At 40.7% G+C, this 26,289-nt stretch overlaps 1 protein-coding gene across 1 annotated transcript; it reads left to right on the forward strand.

Annotated features, from left to right (window-relative positions):
- Positions 1–26,289, forward strand: LOC115197217 (eukaryotic initiation factor 4A-I). Its single transcript, XM_029758543.1, has 11 exons — positions 1–110; positions 1,496–1,553; positions 1,813–1,945; positions 2,423–2,562; positions 5,661–5,829; positions 6,003–6,112; positions 19,363–19,506; positions 20,433–20,570; positions 24,335–24,424; positions 24,836–24,915; positions 25,254–26,289. Exons 1-11 carry the CDS (start codon positions 88–90, stop codon positions 25,396–25,398), a joined length of 1,230 nt encoding a protein of 409 aa, XP_029614403.1. The 5' UTR covers positions 1–87; the 3' UTR covers positions 25,399–26,289.

A 26,289-nucleotide genomic window follows, 5' to 3' on the forward strand; every position in this document is an offset into this window, starting at 1 on the left:
AGTCCCCTTCAGCAATCAAAACTTGAGCTTTCCAAACCACGTTGTGGTATATAAAACATTTTCGCGGCGTATTCGCCCTTTGTGATAATGTCGGCAGATTATGAAGAGAGGTAAAGAATCCTGCAAATTGTTCCATTGTTTTATTATAACCAGTTATACATGGCTCGATGAAATAACCCGTCAGCCCCGCAATTCCTTTATAAAAATGAAACATTAATGGTTTCCTTGTGCTGTCGCTTTAGTGCTAACTAACGTTAGCAACTGTAAACTAGCTAGTGGTAGCCGTGTTGGAGCCACTAGCTAGCTGGCCAGGTTTAACTGCAAGCCCGTAGTACATTTTTCACGTTATACCATGTTAGCTAGGTAGTTGGCTCATATTGTGCCCTGTATTATTGTAAACACTGATTTGCTGGCCAGCCCACGAACGTTAATTGAGTAATGCTCGGTGAAGGCGAACTGCTAACATCGGTTAAGATGGCTAACTAGTTATAATTTGGCAGGCGAACACCAGACAGGGGTTGCGGGAAAATGGTGGTCTGTCTCTCCAGCGAGCCCCGCCATGGTGAACAAATTAGTTTCTGCCCATCAGTGTCTTTGGTCACGTTTAGCTACGTTAGCTAACAGACGTTAACACCAACTCCAGGTAGCTAGTGTCTCGCTAGCTACAGTTCTTATCCGAAATATGCGTGCGAGCTTGCTGGGTCGCTTGTTCTTTTGGTGGAGCAACCCTTTCAGCTAACCTTGTGCGCTACGAGCACATGCTTTTCGGGTAAAGGGTCGCTAGGCCTGGTGGCGGTGCGTTATTTGTATTTTTTTCTTTATTACAAAATTGAAGGATTTTCAATCGGATGGGCCATCCGGTTGAGTGACTGCTACTTCCAATTAGTATGGTTAGCTGTCCCTGTTGAATGCGTCGTTTTACTTGTTAGCTAGCCAAGGTTAGTAGTTTCATCATTTCCACTCGGGCCTAGTTAGCTAGCGAACCCCCACCAATTTGTTATCCACCATGAGCACTCGGGCCTAACCAGCCAGAGAAGCACCACCAATGTATCCACCATGACCATTATTCTATTCAAAATCTCTCTGAGTGCAAGTAACTGCATGGGCGTGTTCGAGTCGTCTGCATTGGGAAGATTTAATGAAATATATATATTTTTTGAAATTGAGTGGCGTCACAAATGTGGTTGTGTGTGCGCCCCAACTTCTGCATCGTTGGTCGCCAGCACCACCATCTTATGCGAGTTTATTATACATGGGGGGGCCTCGATGCAGTCATTGGCACTTCATGTCATGCCCATTACGATCACTCTCTCTGGCATCAAACCCCTTCTAGATGTATTCAGGCATGTCATCCCCATTACAATCATAAACTCTGGCATTAGACCCCTGATACATTACTGGTTATAAATGTTTTTGTTCATGATATCATTAGAATTTGCTAATGTGTTATGAAACATGTATCATCTAGTATTGACATGTGGACGTTTTCCTCCAGAGACCTCTCCAACAGAGACAATGGCCCTGAGGGCATGGAGCCAGATGGCATCATTGAGGTAAAGTTAAATGTTTTGTTTGTGTCAGGCAAGTTTGTCAAAAGTTGGGTGAAGGACCAGTTAAATTGTTGAATATTTGAATGGCATGTAGTCCAATGGGGTGGAGGAGAAGATGCATACATCTCTTGCCCACAATCAGGGTCTTGCTTGGTTTTCCATCTCTCCTTTAGCAGTAAAACAGTACTGGGAGTCTGTAAGGAGTACAGTATCTGGGTACTATATAGACTAACCGTGGTCTGGTATTTTTCTCCCTACACAGAGTAACTGGAATGAGATTGTGGACAGCTTCGATGAGATGGCCCTGCGTGAGACTCTCCTGAGAGGAATCTATGCCTATGGTTTTGAGAAACCATCTGCCATTCAGCAGAGGGCCATCCTCCCTTGTATCAAGGGTAAGTTCAAGTTTCCTAAAATCAACTCCCACACACAGGATATTGTCTGTGGGAGACCTCTGCATGCATGTTCATTTCCATCAACTTATCAAGATGGGTATAACTTCAATGCCAATAGTGTTGATTTTTCTTGTGGTCTTTTTCTGTCAATATCTAGCCTAAGTTGTCGCTGACGGCAGTTGCTTCTATACTTAAATAATCCTCTTCATTCCTATGTGGAACATTAGGTTTCCTTGATCATAGTACACTGGCTTTTATTTATTCCATTGCATCCTACATGTCAGGTTTGGAGACTTTCTTAATCATGAGTCTAAACAGTGAACCAAATGCCTATAAAACTTATCCATGGTCATATTCACTAGGAACCAACTGGGATGGACCGGTCTGAATTTGTCCAATAAGAAACACTTGATTTTTTTTCTGTTAGTGTTTTGTTATGGTGTCCACTAATGAATACCAGCCTTCATTCCCCACCAGGTTATGATGTCATTGCACAGGCCCAGTCTGGCACAGGGAAGACTGCCACTTTCGCCATCTCCATCCTCCAGCAGATTGATATCGAGCTTAAGGGCACCCAGGCCCTGGTCCTCGCCCCCACCCGAGAGCTGGCTCAGCAGGCAGGTTACACACACACTTAAATTGCCCTAAAAACAGTGCACATTAAATGCAACTTCTGTACCCTTTACACACTGTCGTGCATGTATGCTAAAATTATCTTGAACATGGAAGTACTTAAAATGTGACTTCGATTAGGGAAGTCAAATGTTCAGGCTACTGCACTGACACTATGGAGGCTCTAGTGCGCCTGGTTAAATTGTTTGAGAGCATTTTCAAAGGGATTCTTTGGGATTTTGGCAGTGAAGCGCTTTATCTACTTCCCCAGAGTCAGATGAACTCAAGGATTCCATTTTTATGTCTGCATCCAGTATGAAGAATATTAGAGGTAGTTTAGTGAGCCAATGCCAGCTAGTGTTACCATAGACTTCAAGTCATTGTGCTATCTACTAGTACTATCAAGCTAGTAGGTAGCATAGACTTCCAGTCATTGCGCTAGCGCTAGTTAGCATCTTCCTTCTAACTGCATGCAGAGACACAGAAATGGTATCCATGAGTTCATCTTACTCTGAAAAATGTTGAAGTGTCCTTTGAAACTCTGAATGGTTCAATTTGTAATCAATAGAGCAGGCAACATAACATCTTAAATTGACATTTGAATTATTTTATATTGTGCTAATTTCCCTAATGTGGACAGATTTTACTGCCTTACACAAGCTTGCATTTTCACCCCATAAAATGTAGTGGAAATCCACATCCTCTTTTTGCTCAGATTGGTGGTGATGGTATGAAACTTTAGTCATCACAATGATATAAGATCAATTGCTTAAAACAGGTCATTAACTTCGCATAATAAACTGTACAAAACCAATGGGGTGCGCAGGACTTGGAACTGAGTTCATTTTCAAACTCTCATAAGACACAAACAATCAGGGACATTCTCTCTATAAAAGTCACTGGCCACACACCAATACACGGATGTGACAGAAAAATTATCACTTAAGCCGGGGGTACGTTACACGATTTTGGCCACGATTTAGCTGTCCCAGAAGTTTTTGAGATCGGAGAAACAAAATCCCCATGTCATTGCCTACTTGAAGGGTGCAGCTATCACTGACACTCATTTAATGTGAACAGGTCAGACACAATCTGAGGGCTACCGATCTAGTCTTTGAGCAGTCCCAGACATGCCGATATTTTCAAACATGTTTGATTTTTATCGGCACAATTTGCAATGCTCTTTTAGTGTGAGATGTGCAAGGACACGTTTTGAGAATGGTCATTAGCAATAGCCAATGAGAGCTCGCCAGAGAAGCAGCCAGGGAGTTGACCTTGTTTCTCATCACCCAGAATGTGTACTCTCAAGCAGGTGCAATGACTACTACTAGTATGCATTTGTAGTTGTCTTTAGCCAAAGCCAAATAGTCATTGTTACAGCTCTGAAGTTCACAAGCAATGTTGTTCAATTGACAATGTTGGCTAGATATTTCAACTCTGTATGGGACACGCGTCCCAATGTCTGACTGAAAACGTTTGAGGCTGCTTTGAGCCACAGCTCGTTGTAGCTGTGTTAAATCTAATCCCATTGCTGTTTTCGTGAGACGGCGTGGTGTCAAATTCTCACAACCGAGTGAAGAATCTTGTATTGTGTGACCCCCATCTGTGCCACGTTGTTTAGTTGGCTAAACACTACAGGAAAGACGGTAGTTTTTAATGTGAGAGGCTCAGCGGTGTTAGGGTTTTGAAAATCATGTAGCGTACACCTGGCTTTAAATAGCAGCCAACAGTTGTCACTGTTAATATCCTATGCCGCGTCATGATTAGTTGAAGCTACCAGAAAGTGGTTTGTTCACTTTCCCATGATGGCAGCCTCCCGAAATAAGCATCCAACGTTCCAAAAGACAGATTTTAAGCCTTCTACAAGTTCTCATCTAACCAACCATTTATAGGTTATTATTCCAGGTTTCCGTGTGGCCTTTGAATGGTATTAGTTTAAATTGCTCTACACCCCAAATGTTTGCCCCAGTTCTATTGATTTCAGCGTGATATCGATGAAAGTGATTAACAAAAAGTGTTGCATTACTTACTGCATTGGCGACCCACTTGAATCAAAATGCAACACTTCAAAATGTAGCTAGCAGTCTTCTACCAATTGACCAGTGATTAACCAATTAACCAGTGATGTAAACATTATCGCCAGATTCCTCAGCTTTTTGAGCTGTTAGTTTTAAAAGAATGTGTAACCTCATCTCCCCCCTCTCTCACAATTGATTTCAACGTGATAATCGATTTGAGTGATTGACAGTGTTGCTTTTCTGTTTTGGTGACCCCCATCTCAAAATGTAGCTGGCTGTGTTCTCCAACCTCTAATGTGAAAATATCCCCAGTTTTTGTGGTAGTTTCCACAGCGCATATCTCTCCCTCATCGATGAGTTATTTATTGCCACTTGTCAAAGTGTTTTTGTTGTGTGTTTGTGTGTGTGCAGTTTTATAAAGTGCTCGTCAGAAGAAGAAAAAAATGCAAGTGATATCACTATTGTTGCACATGTATGTGTAGATTTAGTTTTTCACACCTTATTGAACAGTGGGGACTGTGAAGATGCATACGCATGACAACATATGCTCTATACACATCTACATATGGATTTTGTGTGGTAGTGGCCTGAGGGCACACACTTAATGTGTTGAGAGATATATATATATATATATATCTCATCAACCACAGCATGTTTTTGGAGTCATTCAAGGGATCCATAATAAATACAAATATCACAAACTGTTTCTGCATATTGATTTGGACACTTTCAAGCAGTGATTTGGCATTGAGTTATTTTATCAATGTTTTATCAGGAAGCAGCGACACCATTTAACGTTAGTTTTATAAATTCAACTTTCAACATTTTGTATTGTTCTTAATCAGGTAATAACTGCTGAATGAGTCCAAAAACATGCTGTGATTGATTTGAATGATATACCAAAAATCACCAAAATGGGTTTGCCCTACCTACTAAGAGACCATGGACATGTAAACAAATACGTGCCAATGGAAGCTTTCCTTGGCCACTGTGCTTCTGCTTGCTCCCTAGTCTATGCTGTGTTACAGTAAAAGTACTTTGTGACAACTGCTGGCTTTGAGTTTGACTCCCCCCCCCTTCAACAGATCCAAAAGGTGATCCTGGCCCTCGGCGACTACATGGGTGCCTCGTGCCATGCCTGTATTGGCGGAACCAACGTCCGGAACGAGGTGACAAAGCTCCAAGCTGAGGCTCCCAACATAGTGGTTGGAACACCAGGCCGCGTGTTCGACATGTTGAACCGCAAGTTCCTCTGTGAGTGATGTCCATGTATTTCTTTTTGTTGCCAGATTTGTTCAGATAACAATCGTTTGTCAAACTTTTCTCAACATTGTTTACAGCTGTATGTTTTTGTTTAATGAAGAGTATTGACATTTCATTTTTGTGTTCAAGTTTTGTCTTAACCAAGTGCTCATCTTCCCCCTCAGCTGCTAAGTACATCAAGATGTTTGTCCTGGATGAAGCTGATGAGATGTTGAGTCGGGGTTTCAAGGACCAGATCTACGAGATTTTCCAGAAGCTTGGCACTAGCACACAGGTATGAAGACAAATTGTGTCTAAAAGTACATTAGGAAGTTATGCTCTACCTGAAGCCTCTGCATTTTTTATTTACTTTTATTTATTCAATGTAGCCCAACTGAGACCAGTGTCATGTCTCATTTGCAACAAAAAGATAAACTACAAGACAGCTATAAATGCATTACATCAGGTTATTCATCAGTTATAATGGCCAATTGAAACAATTGCACACTTCATTAAACAGTTTTAAACTACCCCATCGGCACCAGGGAATCCAGGTGTAATTTGCTCTGTAAGGTAACTGGCGCGTTAAAACTAAAGACGGATTTACCTAACTTTGGAGACAAGTGGGAACTCAAGAGTTAACCGACCCTGTGAATGAGTGTGGTAGCTCATATTTTTGTATTTCAGCAGTGAAGTGAGTTATGTTGGAAGCTTGTGGAGCAGAGCTTTGCAAAAAAGAAGGGAGTAATGAAGTGATCTACAGAACATTAATGAGGTCCAGCTGACCTTCTGATACAGGATGCAGTGATGAATATTAAAACTGTCACCTGTAATAACGCGAAGGGCGCTATGGTAGACTGCATCCAATGGTTTGAGAGTAGTGGCTGCTGCATTCTGGTAAATGGTGTCACCATAGTCAAGAACTGTCAGGAAAGTTGACTGCACAATCTGCTTCCTGCTGTTAATGGAGAGGCAAGATCTATTATATATATATATATATATATATTTAAATACTTTAAATCTTAGCTTTTTAACTAGGTCGTCAGTATATTTTGTTAAACGTTAATCTTTATCAATCCAAACTGACAGATATTTATAGGCAGGAACCCGCTCAATGAGAGCCATCCAATGAAAGACTAGCCCATCTGAGACATTTTTCAGTGAATTAGAGAATATGTATTTAGTTTTGCCTGCATTAAGTACAAGTTTTAACCTCTTACATCTAGACGTTCCGCTAGCGGAACACCTGCTCCAATATCCAGTGATAGGCGTGGCGCGAAATACAAACTCCTCAAATCCGAAAACTTCAATTTTTCAAACATATGACTATTTTACACCATTTTAAAGACAAGACTCCTTTATCTAACCACAGTCCGATTTCAAAAAGGCTTTACAGCGAAAGCAAAACATTAGATTATGTCAGCAGAGTACCCAGCCAGAAATAATCAGACACCCATTTTTCAAGCTAGCATATAATGTCACAAAAAACAAAACCACAGCTAAATGCAGCACTAACCTTTGATCTTCATCAGATGATACTCCTAGGACATTATGTTATACAATACATGCATGTTTTGTTTAATCAAGTTCATATTTATATCAAAAAACAGCTTTTTACATTAGCATGTGACGTTCAGAACTAGCATTCCCACCGAACACTTCCGGTGAATTTACTAAATTACTCACGATAAACGTTCACAAAAAGCATAACAATTATTTTAAGAATTATAGATACAGAACTCCTTTATGCAATCTCGGTGTCCGATTTTAAAATAGCTTTTCGGTGAAAGCACATTTTGCAATATTCTGAGTAGATAGCTCGCCATCACGGGCTAGCTATTTTGACACCCAAGTTTGGTACTCACCAAACTCCGATTTACTATAAGTAAAATTTGATTACCTTTGCTGTTCTTCGTCAGAATGCACTCCCAGGACTTCTACTTCAATAACAAATGTTGGTTTGGTTCCAAATAATCCATAGTTATATCCAAATAGCGGCGTTTTGTTGTGCGTTCAAGACACTATCCGAAGGGTAACGAAGGGTGACACGCCCGGCGCGTTTCGTGACCAAAAAATTCGAAATATTCCATTACTGTACTTCGAAGCATGTCAAACGCTGTTTAAAATCAATTTTTATGCTATTTTTCTCGTAAAAAAAAAGTGATAATATTCCGACCGGGAGTCGTTGTTTTCGTTCAAAGACTGAAAATGTAAACATGGAGTCGTCTTGTGCACGCGCGCGCCAGTCTCATTGTTCTCAGATCGACCACTTACCAAATGCGCTACTGTTTTTCAGCCATGGCCTGCAAAGTCATCATTCAACGTTCTGGCGCCTTCTGAGAGCCTATGGGAGCGTTAGAAAATGTCACGTTACAGCAGAGATCCCCTGTTTTGGATAGAGATGATCAAGAAGGCCAAGAAATGGTCAGAGAGGGCGCTTCCTGTTTGGAATGTTCTCAGGTTTTGGCCTGCTAAATGAGTTCTGTTATACACAGACACCATTCAAACAGTTTTAGAAACTTTGGAGTGTTTTCTATCCAAAGCTAATAATTAAATGCATATTCTAGTTTCTGGGCAGGAGTAATAATCAGATTAAATCGGTTAAGTTTTTTATCCGGCCGTGAAAATACTGCCCCCTATCCATAACAAGTTAAATCAAGAGCTTTCTGTAATGCAACAAAATCAGATTGCAGCTTTAACATTGCTTGGTTAACAGTCGGTGCAATAGCATACAAACGTATTGCATACAGATGAATATTACAGGATTTAAGGTTCATCAATGAGTGGGGCAGATAGCTGTAGTAAGAAGAGGTCAAGTGAATCAGCCCCAGATCTTTAGCAGGGCACTTAACCTCTCTAGGGGGTGTGGGACGCTACCATCCCACCTGGCCAACATCCGGTGAAATTGCAGAGCGCCAAATTCAAACAGAAATACTCATAATAAAAATTCATAAAATATACAAGTGTTATACATCGGCTTAAAGATGAACTTCTTGTTAATCCAACCGCTGTGTCAGATTTCAAAAAGCCTTTACGGAGAAAGCATACCATGCGATTATCTGAGGACAGCGCCCAGCACACAAAACATTACATACAGGTACCAGCCAAGTAGATTAGTCACAAGTCAGAAATGGCAATAAAATTAATCACTTAACTTCTTGGGGCTATGTGGGACGTTAGCGTGCCACCCGTGGCGCATCCTATCAACAGCAGGTGCATTTCAAGAGCGGCAAATTTGAAACCAAATAAATGTCAAAATTCAAGTTTTTCAAACATACAACTATCTGGCACCCTTTGAAAGATAAACATCTTCTTAATCTAACCACGTTTACCGATTTCAAAAAGGTTTTACGGGGAAAGCATAAAGTTAGGTTATGTTAGGAGAGTACATTGACAATAGCTGTGTGTAGTGTATTGTCGATTCAAAGACAGGCGTCACCAAAACCATAAAATCAGCTAAAATTATGCACTAACCTTTTACAATCTCCATCAGATGACACTCCTAGGACATTATGTTAGACAATGCATGCATTTTTAGTTCTATCAAGTTCATATTTATATCTAAAAACAGCGTTTTACTATGGCGTTGATGTTCAGGAAATCGTTTCCCTCCAATACCGGCAGTCAAGTCATGACAACAAAATAATTAATTAATATTAGAAAACATTGGTAAAATATTATATTGTCATTCAAAGAATTATAGATTTACATCTCTTGAACGCAATGGACTTGCCAGATTTAAAATTAACCTTACTGGGAAATCACACTTTGCAATAATCTGAGCACTGCGCCAGAAAAATACGCATTGCGATACAGACTAACCGCCATGTTGGAGAGATCTAAAATCGAAAATACTATGTAAATAATCCATTACCTTTGATTCTCTTCATCAGATGTCACTTCCAAAGAATCCCAGGTCCATAACGAATGTAGTTTTGTTCAAAAAAGCTCATCATTTATGTCCAAAAACCTCCGTGTTGTAGCACATGATCTAAGCCAGCCGGACTTCACTTCACTTCAAGAACGGAAAAAATATATTTTCGTTCGTTCAAACATGTCAAACGTTGTATCGCATAAATCATTAGGGCCTTTTTTAACCAGAACATGAATAAAATTCAAGGCGGACCATTGGGTTCTCTTTTAAAACGTTTCGGAATGAGAGTACCCACCATCAAATCACGCGCCAGGTGTCTAATGGGCCATCGCCGTTCCAACGCTCTTCTTCAGTCAGATCTCACTGTAGAAGACTCAAAACACTTTGTAAAGGCTGGGGACATCTTGTGGAAGCAATAGGAAGTGCCAAAATATTCCTCCTTCCCTTTGTTTTTCAATGGTATAGGCTTAAAGTCAATTCAACACATCAGGTATCCACTTCCTGTCAGAATCTGTCTCAGGGTTTTTCCTGCCAAATGAGTTCTGTTATACTCACAGACACCATTCAAACAGTTTTTGAAACTTTAGGGTGTTTTCTATCCATATATAATAAGTATATGCATATTGTAGTTACTGGGTAGGATTAGTAACCAGATTAAATCGGGTACATTTTTTTATCCAGCCGTGAAAATACTGCCCCCTATACCTTAACAGGTTAACTTTGATCTTTGTATGGTTGCACTCACAAGACTCCCAGTTACATAAATGTTCGATAAAGTCCCTCTTTATATCCAAAAACATCTGTTTTGTTCAGTAATCCAATGGCTCAAAGGCAGTCACAACAGGCAGACGAAAATTCGAAATAGTACCGGTAAAGTTCATAGAAACATGTCAAATGATGTTTATAATCAATCCTCAGGTTGTTTTTTAGCCTAAATAATCGATAATATTTCAACCAGACAATGGCGTCGTCAATATAAAAGGAAAAACAAGAAAGGTGCACTCTCGGTTGTGCGCAGCAAACAGCTCTGGGGACATCCCGCTATCCACTCACTCAGTGGTCATTCTCCCTTATTTTTCAGAATAATGTCTAAAGACTGTTCACAACTAGTGGAAGCCATAGGGAACGGAATCTGGGTCCTATCCCTTTAAATGGTGGATAGGCTTTCATTGGAAAAACAGCCATTTCAAAATAATGGCACTTCGTGGAAGGATTTTCCTCAATTTTTGCCTGCCATATCAGTTCTGACATTATTTTAACAGTTTTGGTAACTTTACAGTGTTTTCTATCCAAATCTACCAATTATATGCATATCCTAGCTTCTGGGCCTGAGTTGCAGGCAGTTTACTTTGGTCACGCTTTTCATCCGGAGGTGAAAATGGTGCCCCTTACCCTAGTGAGGTTAGTACATCGGAGACATCAGATGGTTGAAATTCAAATAAGGTATGTGAGTCTGTTAGAGCATCATTCTCTACAATCTGTTCTGAGGTGACTAAAGGACTCCCTCCAGTGGAATGAGATTAATTTTCAGTTCTCCTTTCAAGCATTTGGCTAGCTGAAGCAAAATGGTTATTAAAAGCACTACAAATTTCTGTTTTGTTTCAAACATTAAACCACTTTCCAGAATGAGCTAGGCTTACCACTAGGTTTGGGCGTTATACTGTATGTACCGGGGTATTTGGAAATGGCCACGGGATGGTTTTTCAATACCCTCAATATAGCAGTTTTTCAATATATTTTAATATTTGTAGCTTTTTAAGGAAATTTCTGCAGCCAACTTGTGCAATGCGTTAGGAGATAAAGCAGATGGTATTTTAATTTCACTGGTCACATTATTTTACATTATGAAGTTTGCATAGTTCCCCAGTCACGTTTGTTTGTTATTGTAATTAAGGATCCCTATTAGCTGGGTCCAGCAACATTACGCTAGTACAATTTAAGATATGAAATGTAATAGCACATTGTGTTCCCTCAGGCCAATACTCCCTACCACATATGTACAACACAAAATCCATGTGTACGTGTGTGGAGTGCATGTCTTATGTCTGTGTGTGTGTCTCTTCAGTCCCTGCTGTTCCATAAGGTGTATTCTTATCAGTTTAAAAAACAATCTGATTCCACTACTTGCATCAGTTACTTGATGTGGAATAGAGTTCCATGTACTCATGGCTCTACGTAGTACTGGGCGCCTCCCATTTTCTGTTCTTGACTTGGGGATTGTGAAGAGACCTCTGGTATGTCTTGTGGGTTATGTATGGGTGTCAGCTGTGTCCTAGTAGTTTAAACGAACACCTCGGTGCATTCAGCATGTCAACACTTCTTACAAAACAAGTAGTGTGTAAGTCGGACTCTTCAGCTTTGAGCCATGAGATTTACATGCATATTATTGTTTCTCTCCATGTACATTTTAGGGCTAGCTGTGCTGCCCTGTTTTGAGCCAATTGTAATTTTCAGAGGACCCTTTTTGTGGCACCTGACCACACGACTGAACAGTAGGCCAGGTGCGACAATTAGGGCCTGTAGGACCTGGCTTGTTGATAGTGTTAAAAAGGCAGAGGAGCTTTTTTATTATCGCCAGACTTCTCCCCGTCTTAGCTACTGTTGTATCAATATGTTTTGACCATGAGTTTACAATCCAGGTCTACTCCTAGCAGTTTAGTCACCGCAACTTGCTCAGTTTCCACATTATTTATGACAAGATTGAGTTGAGGTTTAGTGAATGATTTGTCCCAAATACAAAGCTTTTAGTTTTTGGAATATTTAGGACAAATGTATTCCTTGCCACCCATTCTGAAACTATCTGCAGCTCTTTGAATGTTGCAGTGATTTTGCTTACTGTAGTAGCTGCTGCATATTGTGTTGAGTCATCTGCATATATACACACATACGTGGCATGTCGTTAGTAAAGATTGAAAAAAGGGGCCTGGACAGCTGCCCTGGGGAATTCCTGGTTCTACCTGCATTATGTGGAGAGGCTTCCATTAAATAACACCCTCTGTGTTCTGTTAGACAGGTAATGCTTTATCCACCATATCGCAGGGGGTGTAAATCCTTAACCTCTCTAGGGGAGGTGGGACGAAATCGTCCCACACTATTCAACAGCCAGTGACAAATCGGCGCCAAATTTAAAACCACAATGTCATAATTCAAAGTTCTCAAACATAGGACTATTTTATAGATACACTTCTCCTGAATCGAACCACCTCGTCCGATTTCCAAAAGGCTTTACAGCCTTGCAAAACATTAGATTATGTTAGGAGAGTACATAGACACAAAAAAACACACAGCCATTTCCAAGCAACTAGCATGCACCACAAATACCCAAAACACAGCTAAATGCAGCACTAACCTTTGATCTTCATCAGATGACACTCCTAGGACATTATGTTATACAATACATGCATGTTTTGTTCAATCAAGTTCATATTTATATCAAAAAACTGCTTTTTACATTAGCATGTGATGTTCAGAACTAGCATACCCACTGAAAACTTAGGGTGAATATACTAAATTACTCACGATAAACATTGACAAAAAAATAATTATTTAAAGAATTATAGATACAGAACTCCTTTATGCAATCGCAGTCTCCGATTTTAAAATAGCTTTTCGGCGAAAGCACATTTTGCAATATTCTGAGTACATAGCTCGGCCATCACGGCTAGCTAATTTGACACCCACCATGTTTGGGACAACCTAAACTAAGAATTACTATTAGAAAAATTGGATTACCTTTGCTGTTCTTTGTCAGAATGCACTCCCAGGACTTCTACTTCAACAACAAATGTTGTTTTGGTTCCAAATAGTTAAATCCAAATACCGCCGTTTTGTTCGTGCGTTCAGGTCACTATCCGAAGGGTAACGCGCGAGCGCATTTCGTGACAGAAATTTTCAAAATATTCCATTACCGTACTTAGAAGCATGTCAAACGCTGTTTAAAATCAATTTTTATGCTACTTTTCTTGTAAAATAGCGATAATATTCCAACCGGGCAACGTTGTATTCATTCAGAGAGAAAGAAAAACATGGAGAAGTCTCGTGAACGCGCATCTCAGTCTCACTGTCCCCAGGCTGACCACTTACAAACTCTGCTGCTGTGCTTTGCCCAGAGACAGCAGACACCCCAGTCCACTTTCTGGTGGCTTTAGAGAGCCAATGGAAGCCTTAGAAAGTGTCACGTTACAGCACAGATGCTGTATTTTCGATAGAGATGCAACAGAAGGACAACAAATTGTCAGACAGGGCACTTCCTGTATGGAATCTTCTCAGGTTTTGGCCTGCCATATGAGTTCTGTTATACTCAGACACCATTCAAACAGTTTTAGAAACTTTGGAGTGTTTTCTATCCAAATCTACTAATTATATGCATATTTTAGTTTCTGGGCAGGAGTAGTAACCAGATTAAATCGGGTACGTTTTTTATCCGGCCGTGAAAATACTGCCCCCTATACCACAACAGGTTAACACAAGTCTTTCCAGCAGCAGACTGATCGATAAGGTCAAAAACCACAATGAAGTCTAAAAAAACAGCTCCCTCGATCTTGTAATCATAAATTTCTCTCAGCCAATCAGTCATTTGTGTAAGTGCCGTCCTTATTGAATGTCCTTCCCTATAAGCGTGCTGAAAGTCTGTCAATTTGTTTACAGTAAAATAGCATTGTATCTGGTCAAACACTATTTTTATCCCCAAAAAGTTTACACTGTGTTGGTAACAGGCTGATTGGTCTGCTATTTGAGCCAGTAAAGGGGGTTTTACTATTCTTGGGTGTCGGCATTACCTTTGCTTCCCTCCAGGCCTGAGTGCCCATACTTTCTAGTAGGCTTAGATTGAAGATATGGCAAATTGGAATAGCAATTTTGTCCGCTATTATCCTCAGTAATTTTTCATTCAGATTGTCAGACCCCAGTGGCTTGTCATTGTTGATAGACAACAATTTAGTCACCTCTTCCACACTCAGGTTACAGAATTCAAAATTACAATGCTTGTCTTAACTAATTTGATCAGATATACTTGGATGTGTAGTCTGTGTTTGACGCTGGCACGTCATGCCTTATTTCCATAGGCAAGATTAGCAAACTATCATTAAAGTAATTAGCAACATCAGTGGGTTATGTGATAAATGAGACAGCTGATTCAATGAATGAGTTTGGCTTTTTGCCGAAAATGTAATTTATGGTGCTCCAAAGCGTTTTACTATCCTTCTTTATATAATTTCTTTCATTGTACTTTCTTCTTCTTTTATTCAGTTTAGTCACATTATTTCTCAATTTGCAGTATGTTTGCCTATCGGTTTTGCAACCAAACTTAGATTGCCATTCCTTTTTCCTCATCCTGTTCATCCATACAATTTTTCAATTCATCATCAATCGGGGGGGGGGGGGGGGGGGGGGGGGGGGGGAGATCAAAAAGCTGATTAAACAGCATGATCATGACACAGGTGCACCTTCTGCTGGGGACAAAAGGCCACTTTAAAATGTGCAGTTTTCTCACAATGCCACGTGCAGTTGGGATACTCTCTCAACCCTTGCTCTCTTTACGTAACATGTATATGCATCTCATGCACATGACTGATGGGGCCTGACTTGTAGCATATCATCACATCAATAACTTGGTTATAACAAACACTGCATACATGTGACAGCTAAGTGGATGCAGAGGATGTGACAGATGGACTTAAAGCGGGAATGTTTACTGGTTGCTCAGGAGGTAAAGGAGAATTCAGATGTGTGGAATAAATTTGACTCATTGTGGAAAATACTGGAGATCAAGAAAAAGGTAAGGAGCAAAATGGAATGTTCATTTCTCTACCATAAGGTACATCCAATGTTGTTGTAGAGAATTTGGCAGTACGTCCAACCGCTGACCTCATGTGGCCACGCCAGCCCAGGACTCCCACTTCCATCCTCTTCACCTACAGGGTCATTTGAGTATTTATGTCTAATAAAGCCCTTTTGTGGGGATAAACTAATTCTGATTGGCTAGGCCTGGCTGCCAGGTGGGTGGGCCTATGCCCACCCATGGCTGCTCCCCCTGCCCAGTCATGTGAAATCCATAGATTAGGGCTTAATGAATTGTATTTCAATTTTCTGATTTCCTTATATGAACTGTTACTCTGTAGTCTTTGAAGTTTTATATTTTTGTTCAGTATAGAATGTAAAATAAATGTGTTGCAAAATTGTTGCTGTTAGTTTCAATATAATTTTTCTGACCGTTTGGAACAATGTAAACCACTAAATAAATTATAAGCCTACCGGAGTCTAACATTTTTTTTTTTTTGTTAAGCCTTTGTTACCTCAGACTAAACATTCGCATTCATTGCTGAATGCAATTTTCGAAATGGGATGGTTTTAGTCTACGCTAATTATTCAAGGTTTGCTTTATTTGATTTCCAAACTAAAATGCTTGATTTGCGTTTCCAATCATGAATGACTTGTATGCTGTGTGATGACATGAACAAATGATTGATTGAAACAGTAGCCTATATAAGTATTGAAATATAATCCTAAGTAAGTTATGGTTAATGAAGTCTAAGCTTACTAATGATATTACTTATTATCATGATGATCATAATAGTAATATTAACAAGGAGATCAACAGAGGGCTAATATGTTTCTGACAATTTGGAACAGTGTAAACGACACAATACATTCTAATACCATATTGGCTGTTCTATTTTACATTGACGTGCTACCCCATCAAACCCTCACGACACTGGGCCAATTGTCCGCAGCTCTGAGACTCCCGATCACGGCCAGTTGTAATACAGCCCGGGATCGAACCAGGGTCTATAGTGACACCTCTAGCCTTGCGATGCAGTGCTTTAGACTGCTGTGCCACTCGGGGAGCTATCTGGAGATTGTGTGGTTGCGTGAGGCTAGATGCTCACGGAATCAGGCTATTAAACAAACAGGCAACAGAAGAAGGATCTGTCCTATTTCTGTGTGTGTGTGTGTGTGTGTGTGTGTGTATATATATATATATATATATATATATATATATATATATATATATATATATAGATTAGATATATATATATATATCTGGAGATTGTATTATATTATGGATGATTTATAAAGCCAGGCACATTTTGGAAGTTAAGCTATTGATTATTGACCTAATTAAGTTGGTTTCCTCTCCTCACTTTTCTTGGACAATTAAGGCGAGCTGTTTTCTCGTCTCCTATCTCCGCTGCTGACTCCACCGCATTGTTCTCAACACCAATATGCTGATTAACTTTTGCTGTTATGCACATAGCGACATGGTCTAGGAAAAGGCGCCAATTCAACAGTTCACTGATGTTTCAGAACCACGGATCGCGACCGCTATTCAATGCGGGAGAAGGTGCTTTTTATAAAATAGTATTTTTATTAGTGTTGCACCATTATGTAATATAAACATATACAATTTCAGTAGCATGTGTCTTAGTGATGGACTGTGCCATCTATACGGCCTCCACAATGGATCAGTCCACTCAGACAGGCGACTAAAGACATCTCGGTCGACCATCAGCCTATTGACTGACCAGTCTAATAAATGGGGTCAGCCCTACAGCAAATGTTAGTGCATCGATTCATTCCTCTAATCCAGGGATGGGCAACTTTGATGGGGTGGGTGCCACAATCTGAACTCATGAGGCAGCAGTGGCATGCAGGTCTGTATACCTACAGGGTGCAGAGAAATGTTCGCTTTTTATTTATTTATATGGTATCTGAGTGAGAGTGACTATCAAAATCGACGGGGGCCCACCGGTTGGTAATTCCACAATGTTTCTACAATTTTCGATAACTGCCCGTTAGACTCATTTGCAAATAAAATAACTACATTTCACAGTGTATTCTACTATTCCAACGCTCAACAGTAAGTTGACTGAGTAAAACAAATAAAGAGATTGATCCGGGTCCGCCAGATCCTTGCTCTAATGAAACGGAGTAATTTTAAAATGTAAACGTATTAGATCCCATGTATCTACACTGAATACAACATTCAACGATTTTGCTGAATTACAGTTCATATAAGGAAATCGGTCAATTTAAATAAATTCATTAGGGCATAATCTCTGGATTTCACATGACTAGGCAGGGGCGCTGCAGGCCCACCCAATGGGGAGCAAGGCCCAGCCAATCAGAACAAGTATTTCCCCCACCAGAGGGCTTTATTACACAGACACATACTCCCCTCAGACGATCCCACCGGTGTAGAAGCAGGATGTGTAAGTCCTGGGCTAGCGTGGTTACATGTGGTCTGCGGTTGTGAGGCTGGTTGGACGTACTGCCAAATTCTCTAAAACAATGAAGGCGGCTTATTGTAAAGAAATTAACATTTAAATTCTCTGGCTTTGGTGGACATTCCTGCAGTCGGCATGCCAATTGCACACTCCCTCAAAACTTGAGCCATCTGTGTCATTGTCTTGTGTGACAAAACTACACATTTTAGAGTGTCGTTTTATTGTCCCCAGCACAAGGTGCGCCTGTGTAATGATCATACTGTTTTAAATTTGTGCACCAAATTTGAGAGAAATTATTTTTGTGCGTTTGAAGCATTTCTGGGATATTTTATTTCAGCTTAAAACATGGGACTAACACTTTACATGTTGCGTTTATATTTTTGTTCAGTATAGATGCGTATCGAATCGTCTTGAAAGGGAAAGATGCACATCCCTACAGACTACCCCTTGCTAATCAGCAAACTCTTGGGTATGTTGTGAACTGTCATTGCAATTGCTTTGTAGTGTAGCTAGACATTGAAATACTCTGAATTCACTAGTGCTCTCATGGTATCCTGATGTGTACAGCAGATGGGAGTTGTTTTCATATCATTGCTAACTTAGTTAGCTAACACATTTCGAGAAGAAGTTGTATTACGTGCCTAGCTAGCGTTAGCAACGTTTGGTGTTTAATGAGACTGAGTTTAGACAGCTGAGCTAGCAAATATTGTAACAAGTTTTTAATTTTGGATTAGAAAAAGGGAAAGGCGGATACCTAGTCAGTTGTACAACTGAATGCTTTCAACTGAAATGTCTTCCGCATTTAACCCAACCCCTCTGAATCAGAGAGGTACGGGGGGGCTGCCTTAATCGACATCCACGTCATCGGTGCCCGGGGAACAATGGGTTAACTGCCTTGCTCGGCAGCAGAACGTCAGATTTTTACCAGCTCGAGGATTTGATCCAACAACCGTTCGGGTTACTGGCCCAGCGCTCCTACCTGCCCAACATGCTCTGCATTTCAGGAATCACAGTAGCAAGTACTTCTGCTGCAGTGTTCAATTATTTATCCATTTAAACAATATATTTTAAGAACTATTTTTGCCACTGGCTTTCATGCGACTTAAACGTGATCTTGTCCCAAGTGTCAGACTCGACGGCAGTTGCTATCCATTGGAGCGTTGCGATTGGTTCCCCACATTCTGGGGCGGCATAGCAAAAGGTCAATTAAGCATAATCTCTGGGAATGTAGAATATTTTTTTTCATGTAGAATGTACTGTGCTTTTCTCAATCTTAGCTAGTACTTGTCCCGACCCTCCTCCCTGGTAGTGCTCCTAGAGAAAGAAAAAGCTAGCAAGAGGGAGATGAACAGCTGAGCACACCATAGTAATCTTCAATGACCCATGTATTCCTTTGTCAAGTGATTGCTCTATAGAGCTAATACCCTTCACAACCCTGTTTTCCAGGTGGTTCTCCTGTCTGCCACTATGCCTCAGGATGTGCTGGAGGTCACCAAGAAGTTCATGCGTGAGCCCATCCGTATCTTGGTGAAGAAGGAAGAGCTTACCCTGGAGGGTATCCGCCAGTTCTACATCAACGTGGAGAAAGAGGTATTGGTGTAATGGATGCATGCTAGTGTGTGTGTGTGTGTGTGTACACGTATAATTAATGTATTGCTCTATTTATATGCTCGTTATTACAATCTTGTGAGGCCCTTTGCTCTACTAACAGGAATAAGTCAAGTCATGAAGTAGCCCCCTTTGGTCAATACAACACAGTAATTGTCCTGTTAACATGGAATGATAATCAATGAGACATTTAGAAATGGCCTTTCCTTTCTTAAAATTGTAGTATTTGATTATCAAGATGGTTGATTTTGTATGAAAAGAGCTTGCTACAATGATTCTAATGATGAGTTTAGCTATATCCTCTTGAGCACTTTGGAAATGTTGTTGGGGTCCCAAGTTCCCTCTGCGTCTCCAGATCTGTATATAATGAAGAGATGCTCATGCCTCCGCTCTAACAATGGGAGTCGTCCCGAAGGCGGGCGACAAGCTTAGGTCCAAAATAAGCCCATAGAAACACATTGGGCTTATTTTGGACAGATGTAGGCTAGAGTGAAACCTCTCACTTGGCCTCTTTATGGCGTCTCCCAAGCTGTTGCAGGAACAATGTTCTTTGGCAGAGGAAGTCGACTGCTCTCCACTATGGCTGGCCTCTTTGTCCCTCTCCACAGCTTTAACTTAAAAGCAACCTCATGCTCTTCATAATTTAGACGTTTGCTAATACTGTAATATCAACCTTATGTGTAGTGTACCCCCTTTCACACTACTGAGCTGAGACAATATTTACTGCACTAGCCTGAAACTGCTGGATAAGGAAAATGTGAACACAGTAATATCAAAACAAAATTTCCTTGCATGGATAGTGTAATTTGGGTTGGCACGATAGCTTGAAACAGGTGTTCTTGACCAGGTCTTAGGCTTGAAGTTTTCCCATGTCTTCAGACTCAATTCAACCCCCTTTCTTTTGTTAGGAGTGGAAGCTGGACACCTTGTGTGATCTGTATGAGACCCTGACCATCACCCAAGCTGTGATCTTCATCAACACCCGCCGAAAGGTGGACTGGCTGACTGAGAAGATGCACGCCAGGGACTTCACAGTCTCTGCCCTGGTAAGAGCTCCTGCACTTCCAGCTCGCTGTCCATGTCCCACAGTGTTGTCTTACCGATAGATGCTAATTGGTTATTTGCCAAAAATACAGTTGACCAGTCATGCTTATCGGTCTATATGTTAATTTGCATAATTTTGTGGAATTCAATTGTTGTGTGTATTTTTGTTAGTCGGCATGCATTTTATTTATCTCACGCACAGCATACAGAGCCTAGTTTGAGAAGCGGAATAGCCTACCTACCATCTGTCAAGACGGTGCGAGGGTAGGTCCTCAAAAAGCCTGTAGACTACTGGAGTGAAAGCTGCTTTTGTAAGCCCAGTCATTGTGTTTAGAATTGTTATTTGTTCCGCAATCGCGTGTTCACTTTAGTGGCCACAATTTAAAATGGAGCTATTTTTATTTCTCAACTTGTAAAGCGCGCCTTCCATTCGGCTACGTAGACTATAGCCTGCCTACTGTTGACCTTCAGTGTCACCCCCACCACTTTGGGAGCTTGAGGCAGTATAATTGTTTAAAACCCTGAATGTTTTACTTCAAATAATGATATCTTATTTTGCTTTAAAGTAGCCTTGCAAAAATCCATCCATAGAAATGGGTAGGCAAAGATTTTATCATGCTCTGCTGGCACATTGTAGAACAGATGTCCACAGGCAGAAAGTGTACAATGTAATAATGTGTAGCCCAAAGATATTGCTTTTGTTGTGTTGAACTTGACAGTAACACTTGAGTTGAGGGGGATTATTTAATGTTTTACTCTGTGAATGTTATTTCTGCGCAGGTAGCCTTGTGCACTTGATCGATGTCTACTATAGTCGGCCTTTAACTATTCGTTTGTTTCATTCTGTTTCTACTTTAAGAGTATTTTTTTCCCAAGTGCAATGTTGGCTAACTGCAATTTTAGTGTTGTTTTTTTCTTAAGACTTGAGTGTCATTTCCACTAAAGTCTAGGCAACAAATAACATTGGAAACATTTACATTCTTATTATTTTTTTTACATTTTTAGATGTGAGTTAGGTTCACATTAACAACTTATTTTACACCGACTGATCATGTCGATCATATTCTTTGTTTAATTAGGTAAAACCTGCATTTCAAGAAGGGATCCAGCCTAAATCACTAGAAATTAGGATTTTAAAGCTGATATTTTTATATTTATTTTTTATCCCCCCTAGCAGGGATATTGTTTTTGCATGTTTTAGTGCAAAAAAGTGTCACCTTTTTGGGCCCTCACCAGTTTGCATCCCCGGTTCTATTGGTTTTCATATTATTTAATTGTCCAGAAGCCAAAGATACAATCCTAGTCATATTAGAAACCCATCATAGTAGTTGCTACTAGATTCCCTTTAAGTTTCTAACAGATTTTTATCAGTCACATATGGAACTGCTCACATTAGGTGTGCTGTTTAGAACTGTTTTCAACTAATTGCATTTGGGCAAATGTTTGAAAATTGTTTTATTAGCTGCTTCATTACAGGAGTTGCATGTTTAATAACAGGCTATAGCCTTTTGACTGGAAGACGATAGGCTTGCTATTGATTCATGTTTCCATTAAGCTCTTAATAAAAAATTGTTGGGTCCTTGTAGGTATGCATGCATAGTATCAGAGGAAGAGGGGAAAAAAGCGAGAGGTTTCATTCTCGCCAAAATCTGTCCAATGCATTTCTATGGGCTTATTTTGGGCCTATGCTTGTCGCCTGCCTTTCCGCCTTGGGACGACTCCCATTTTTGGTGGGAAGAAACATAAGCATCTCGTCATTATATACAGATCTCTGATAGTGTTTTCTGTTGGTCACGTCATTTTACTGTTTTGAAAAAATGTAACTTTTGACCGGTTAATGAGGGTCATTTAGTTTCAGGCAAAATTGACCAAAATTTGCCTCCTTTATATACTTAACAAAAATATGCAACATGCAGCAACAATTTCAAAGATTTTACCGAGTTATAATTCATATGAGAATCAGTCAATTGAAATATATTCATTAGGCCCTAATATATGGATTACGCATCTGTTGGTTACAGATACCTTTAAAAAAAAAAGGTGCCTCAGGATCTCATGGTATTTTTGTGCAATCAAATTGCCAATCGATAAAATGCAATTTGTTGTCTGTAGCTTATGCCTGCCCATACGATAACCCCACCACTGTGGGGCACTCTGTTCACAAGGTTGACATCAGCAAACCGCTCGCCCACACAACGCCATACACAAGGTCTGCGGTTGTAGGGCCTGTTGGACGTATGGCCAAATTTTCTCAAACTACGTTGGAGGCGGCTAATGGTTTAGAAATGAACATTACATTCTCTGCTAACAGCTCTGGTGGACATCCCGGCAGTCAGCATGCCAGTTGCACGCTCCCTCAACTTGCGACATCGGTGCACATTTTCTAGTTAATGAGAAGGTTTTTGGGAAAGCCTTTTTCCGTCAACCAGAAGTCTTATCCTTAGCATCACTAACGGTTATAGTTGTAGACATGCGTGCGCTGCACACATACAGATGACACTGTATTCCATCCCTAACTATAACATTTTCCGACAAGCTAGAACTGTCAAAGGGTGTGGCGTTGCAATGTACTGTAGAGATGGCCTGCAGAGTTCTGTCATACTGTCCAGGTCTGTGCCCAAACAACTTGAGCTTCTACTTTTAAAAATCCACCTTTCCAGAAACAAGTCTCTCACCGTTGCCACTTGTTATAGACCCCTCAGCCCCCAGGTGTGCCCTGGACACCATATGTGAATTGATCGCCCCCCCCCCCCATCTATCTTCAGAGCTCGTGCTGTTAGGTGACCTAAACTGGGACGTGCTTAACACTTCTGCAATCTAAGACAGATGCCCTCAATCTCACACAAATTATCAAGGAACCTACCAGGTACAACCCTAAATCCGTAACCATGGGCTCCCTCTTAGATATCATCCTTCCCCTCTAAATACACCTCTGCTGTTTTCAACCAGGATCTCAACGATCACTGCCTCATTGCCTGCGTGCATTATGGTTCCGCGGTCAAACGACCACCCCTCATCACTGTCAAACGCTCTCTAAAACACTTCAGTGAGCAGGCCTTTCTAATCGACCTGGCCCGGGTATCCTGGAAGGATATTGACCTCATCCCGTCAGTAGAGGATGCTTGGTTGCTCTTTAAAAGTGCTTTCCTCGCCATCTTAAATAAGCATGCCCCATTCAAAACAAATGTAGAACTAAGAGCAGATATAGCCCTTGGTTCACCCCGGACCTGACTGCCCTTGATCTGCACAAGAGCATTCTATGGTTTATTGATACATTTAAGTTCATAACTGTGCTCTCAAATAATAGCATGGTATTCTTTCACTGTAATAGCTACTGTAAATTGGACAGTGCAGTTAGGTTAACAAGAATGTAAGCTTTCTGCCCATATCATATGTCTATGTCCTGGGAAATGTTTTTGTTACTTACAACCTCATGCTAATCACATTAGCACATGTTAGCTCAACTGTCCCGTGGGGGGGTGTCACCGATCCCATGGAGGTTATAAATTGTATTGAGGTGTCAGCATTAATTTACATTATATGCAGAATCCTCTCAAGTTCCTCCATTGCTTCTTAGTGCCTCTATTTATGTGGAAAAACATCCTGTTGATCTGGTTAGATCAGCATTTCTTGGTTTTTGATTTCCATAATGTAAAATTAAGTGCTTGTGGTGTTCACAGATCCAGGCTGACTGTCGTGTTTGACTATAAGTGGGTCTGCATAAGAGTACTAAATGTAAAATATGTGACACCTTCCTTCCTACCAGCACGGTGACATGGACCAGAAGGAGAGGGACCTAATCATGAGGGAGTTCCGCTCTGGGTCTAGCCGTGTCCTCATCACCACAGATCTGCTGGTGAGTTGAGTTCAGGAAACGCAGCAGCACCCTACTACCTGGGCAGAGCACACCGTGACCTGAATCTTTTCATTCGTTGAATGTAATAAATATAATTTTTCTTATGTTAATCAACTTGGCAAACACTTTTATTCAAAGTGACTTCCTTTACAGTTAAATTAAATGTGTAAGTGAGCTCTATGATCTATTTAATTAGCCTATTCTCAGTAATACCAAAGTTTTAGTCAAGTGGCACATATTTTGTATGTTATCTCTGGAATCGAACCCATAACCTTTGGCGTTGCTAGTGCTGCACGTTTACCAACTGATTCACATGGAACCAAGCTAGCCTGCACCAGGGTTCAGGGTAATAAAGCAATGGCAGCTAGGGGTCAGGAATTGCAGAGGTGCTGATCATGTTGCTGCTTTCAGGCCCGAGGAATTGATGTCCAGCAGGTGTCTCTGGTTATCAACTATGACCTGCCAACCAATCGTGAGAACTACATTCACAGGTAGGAGGGACCCTGAGTTATATTAAAAACAAATTTCCATAGGAGTAACTTATGTCACTGCTGTTTTGATTATGGCAATCAACATGGTTCATATTGGGGTGTGAATTTTCCTGATTAATCAGGAGGTCCTGCTTTTCTGACATCCTCAATTTCATACATCTTTGAAATTTAACTAGCTAACCACAAACCAATATCCTACTTTTTCTGACTTGTTCTATAATGTCCTGGTCTCATTCCTCCTGGTTTGTTCGTTCATATCGTATTTATTTCGCTACCATTTTGATTCTAAATTCCGATTGGCAGGGTTCGTATTAATCTGGTCTTTAATTGTGTGCCAGGATCGGGCGAGGAGGCCGTTTCGGCAGGAAGGGTGTTGCCATCAACATGGTGACTGAAGAGGACAAGCGCACACTCCGGGACATTGAGACGTTCTACAACACCACAGTAGAAGAGATGCCAATGAATGTGGCTGACCTAATCTAGACTACCCCTGGCACCCTGCCTGCTGGTGGTACCTTAACACTCTCTATGGACCATCATCATCATCATCCCACTACCCCCCCGCCCCCCAATTTCTCATTCTCTAACATCTCCCGTTTCCTACCTATCACCCACCTAACCAAGCCTCCCATGTATCCCAATTTTGCGCTCTTAAATGGGGTAGGGGAACTCCTGTTTTCCTCCTCTTCCATGCCCTCTGCGGTCTCTCAGCTCAGCCCCACTCATTTGGTTTTCTATGGATCGCCTTGCTTAATAAAAATCAATAATTGTATTTTACTTGGCCACAGACGAGATTTGCTATGTTTGTATTAGCAGCAGACTTGATTTCCTTGTGGTCTACTTGGACCCTTGCGACTCCATTTCAATAGGAAATTGTGACTTCTTGGGGGATGGGGATTGCATCATTCAGTTCCATTCTTTATTTGCATCGAAGTTATATTGTATTACTATCCATTGCTGATATGCAGTAGTTTTTCTGCAGGAGTGTTTTTAAACAGAAACAAGGGATGACATTGTTGATCTGTTTATTTTTTTGTTCCATGTGCCCCCTTGGAAGTACAGCAATTATTTGAATACTCTTAGTGGTGTTCCAAACATGTTGGTAGATATTTCTAGTGTGTATAATCGACATTTCACATGGGTTGGCGTTGACCCCTTGTTCTAAAAGTTTTTGGGGAGAGCATAATGGTGTACAGAGGGGGGTATTGGGAGTTTTTTTTGGGTGCAAATATATTTGGACTCGACAAACCCTATAGGCAAATCAAAATCCAGTACAAACTATTTATTTTCCACCCCTTTTTTATTCATTAGTTTGGTTTCATTTTACAAATTGGGGGAGGGGGAGGACTTCAATAAAGTTACCAAATAAAATCC

The sequence above is a fragment of the Salmo trutta genome, chromosome 7 (assembly GCF_901001165.1).
Source record: "Salmo trutta chromosome 7, fSalTru1.1, whole genome shotgun sequence".
NCBI classification, from domain to species: domain Eukaryota; kingdom Metazoa; phylum Chordata; class Actinopteri; order Salmoniformes; family Salmonidae; genus Salmo; species Salmo trutta.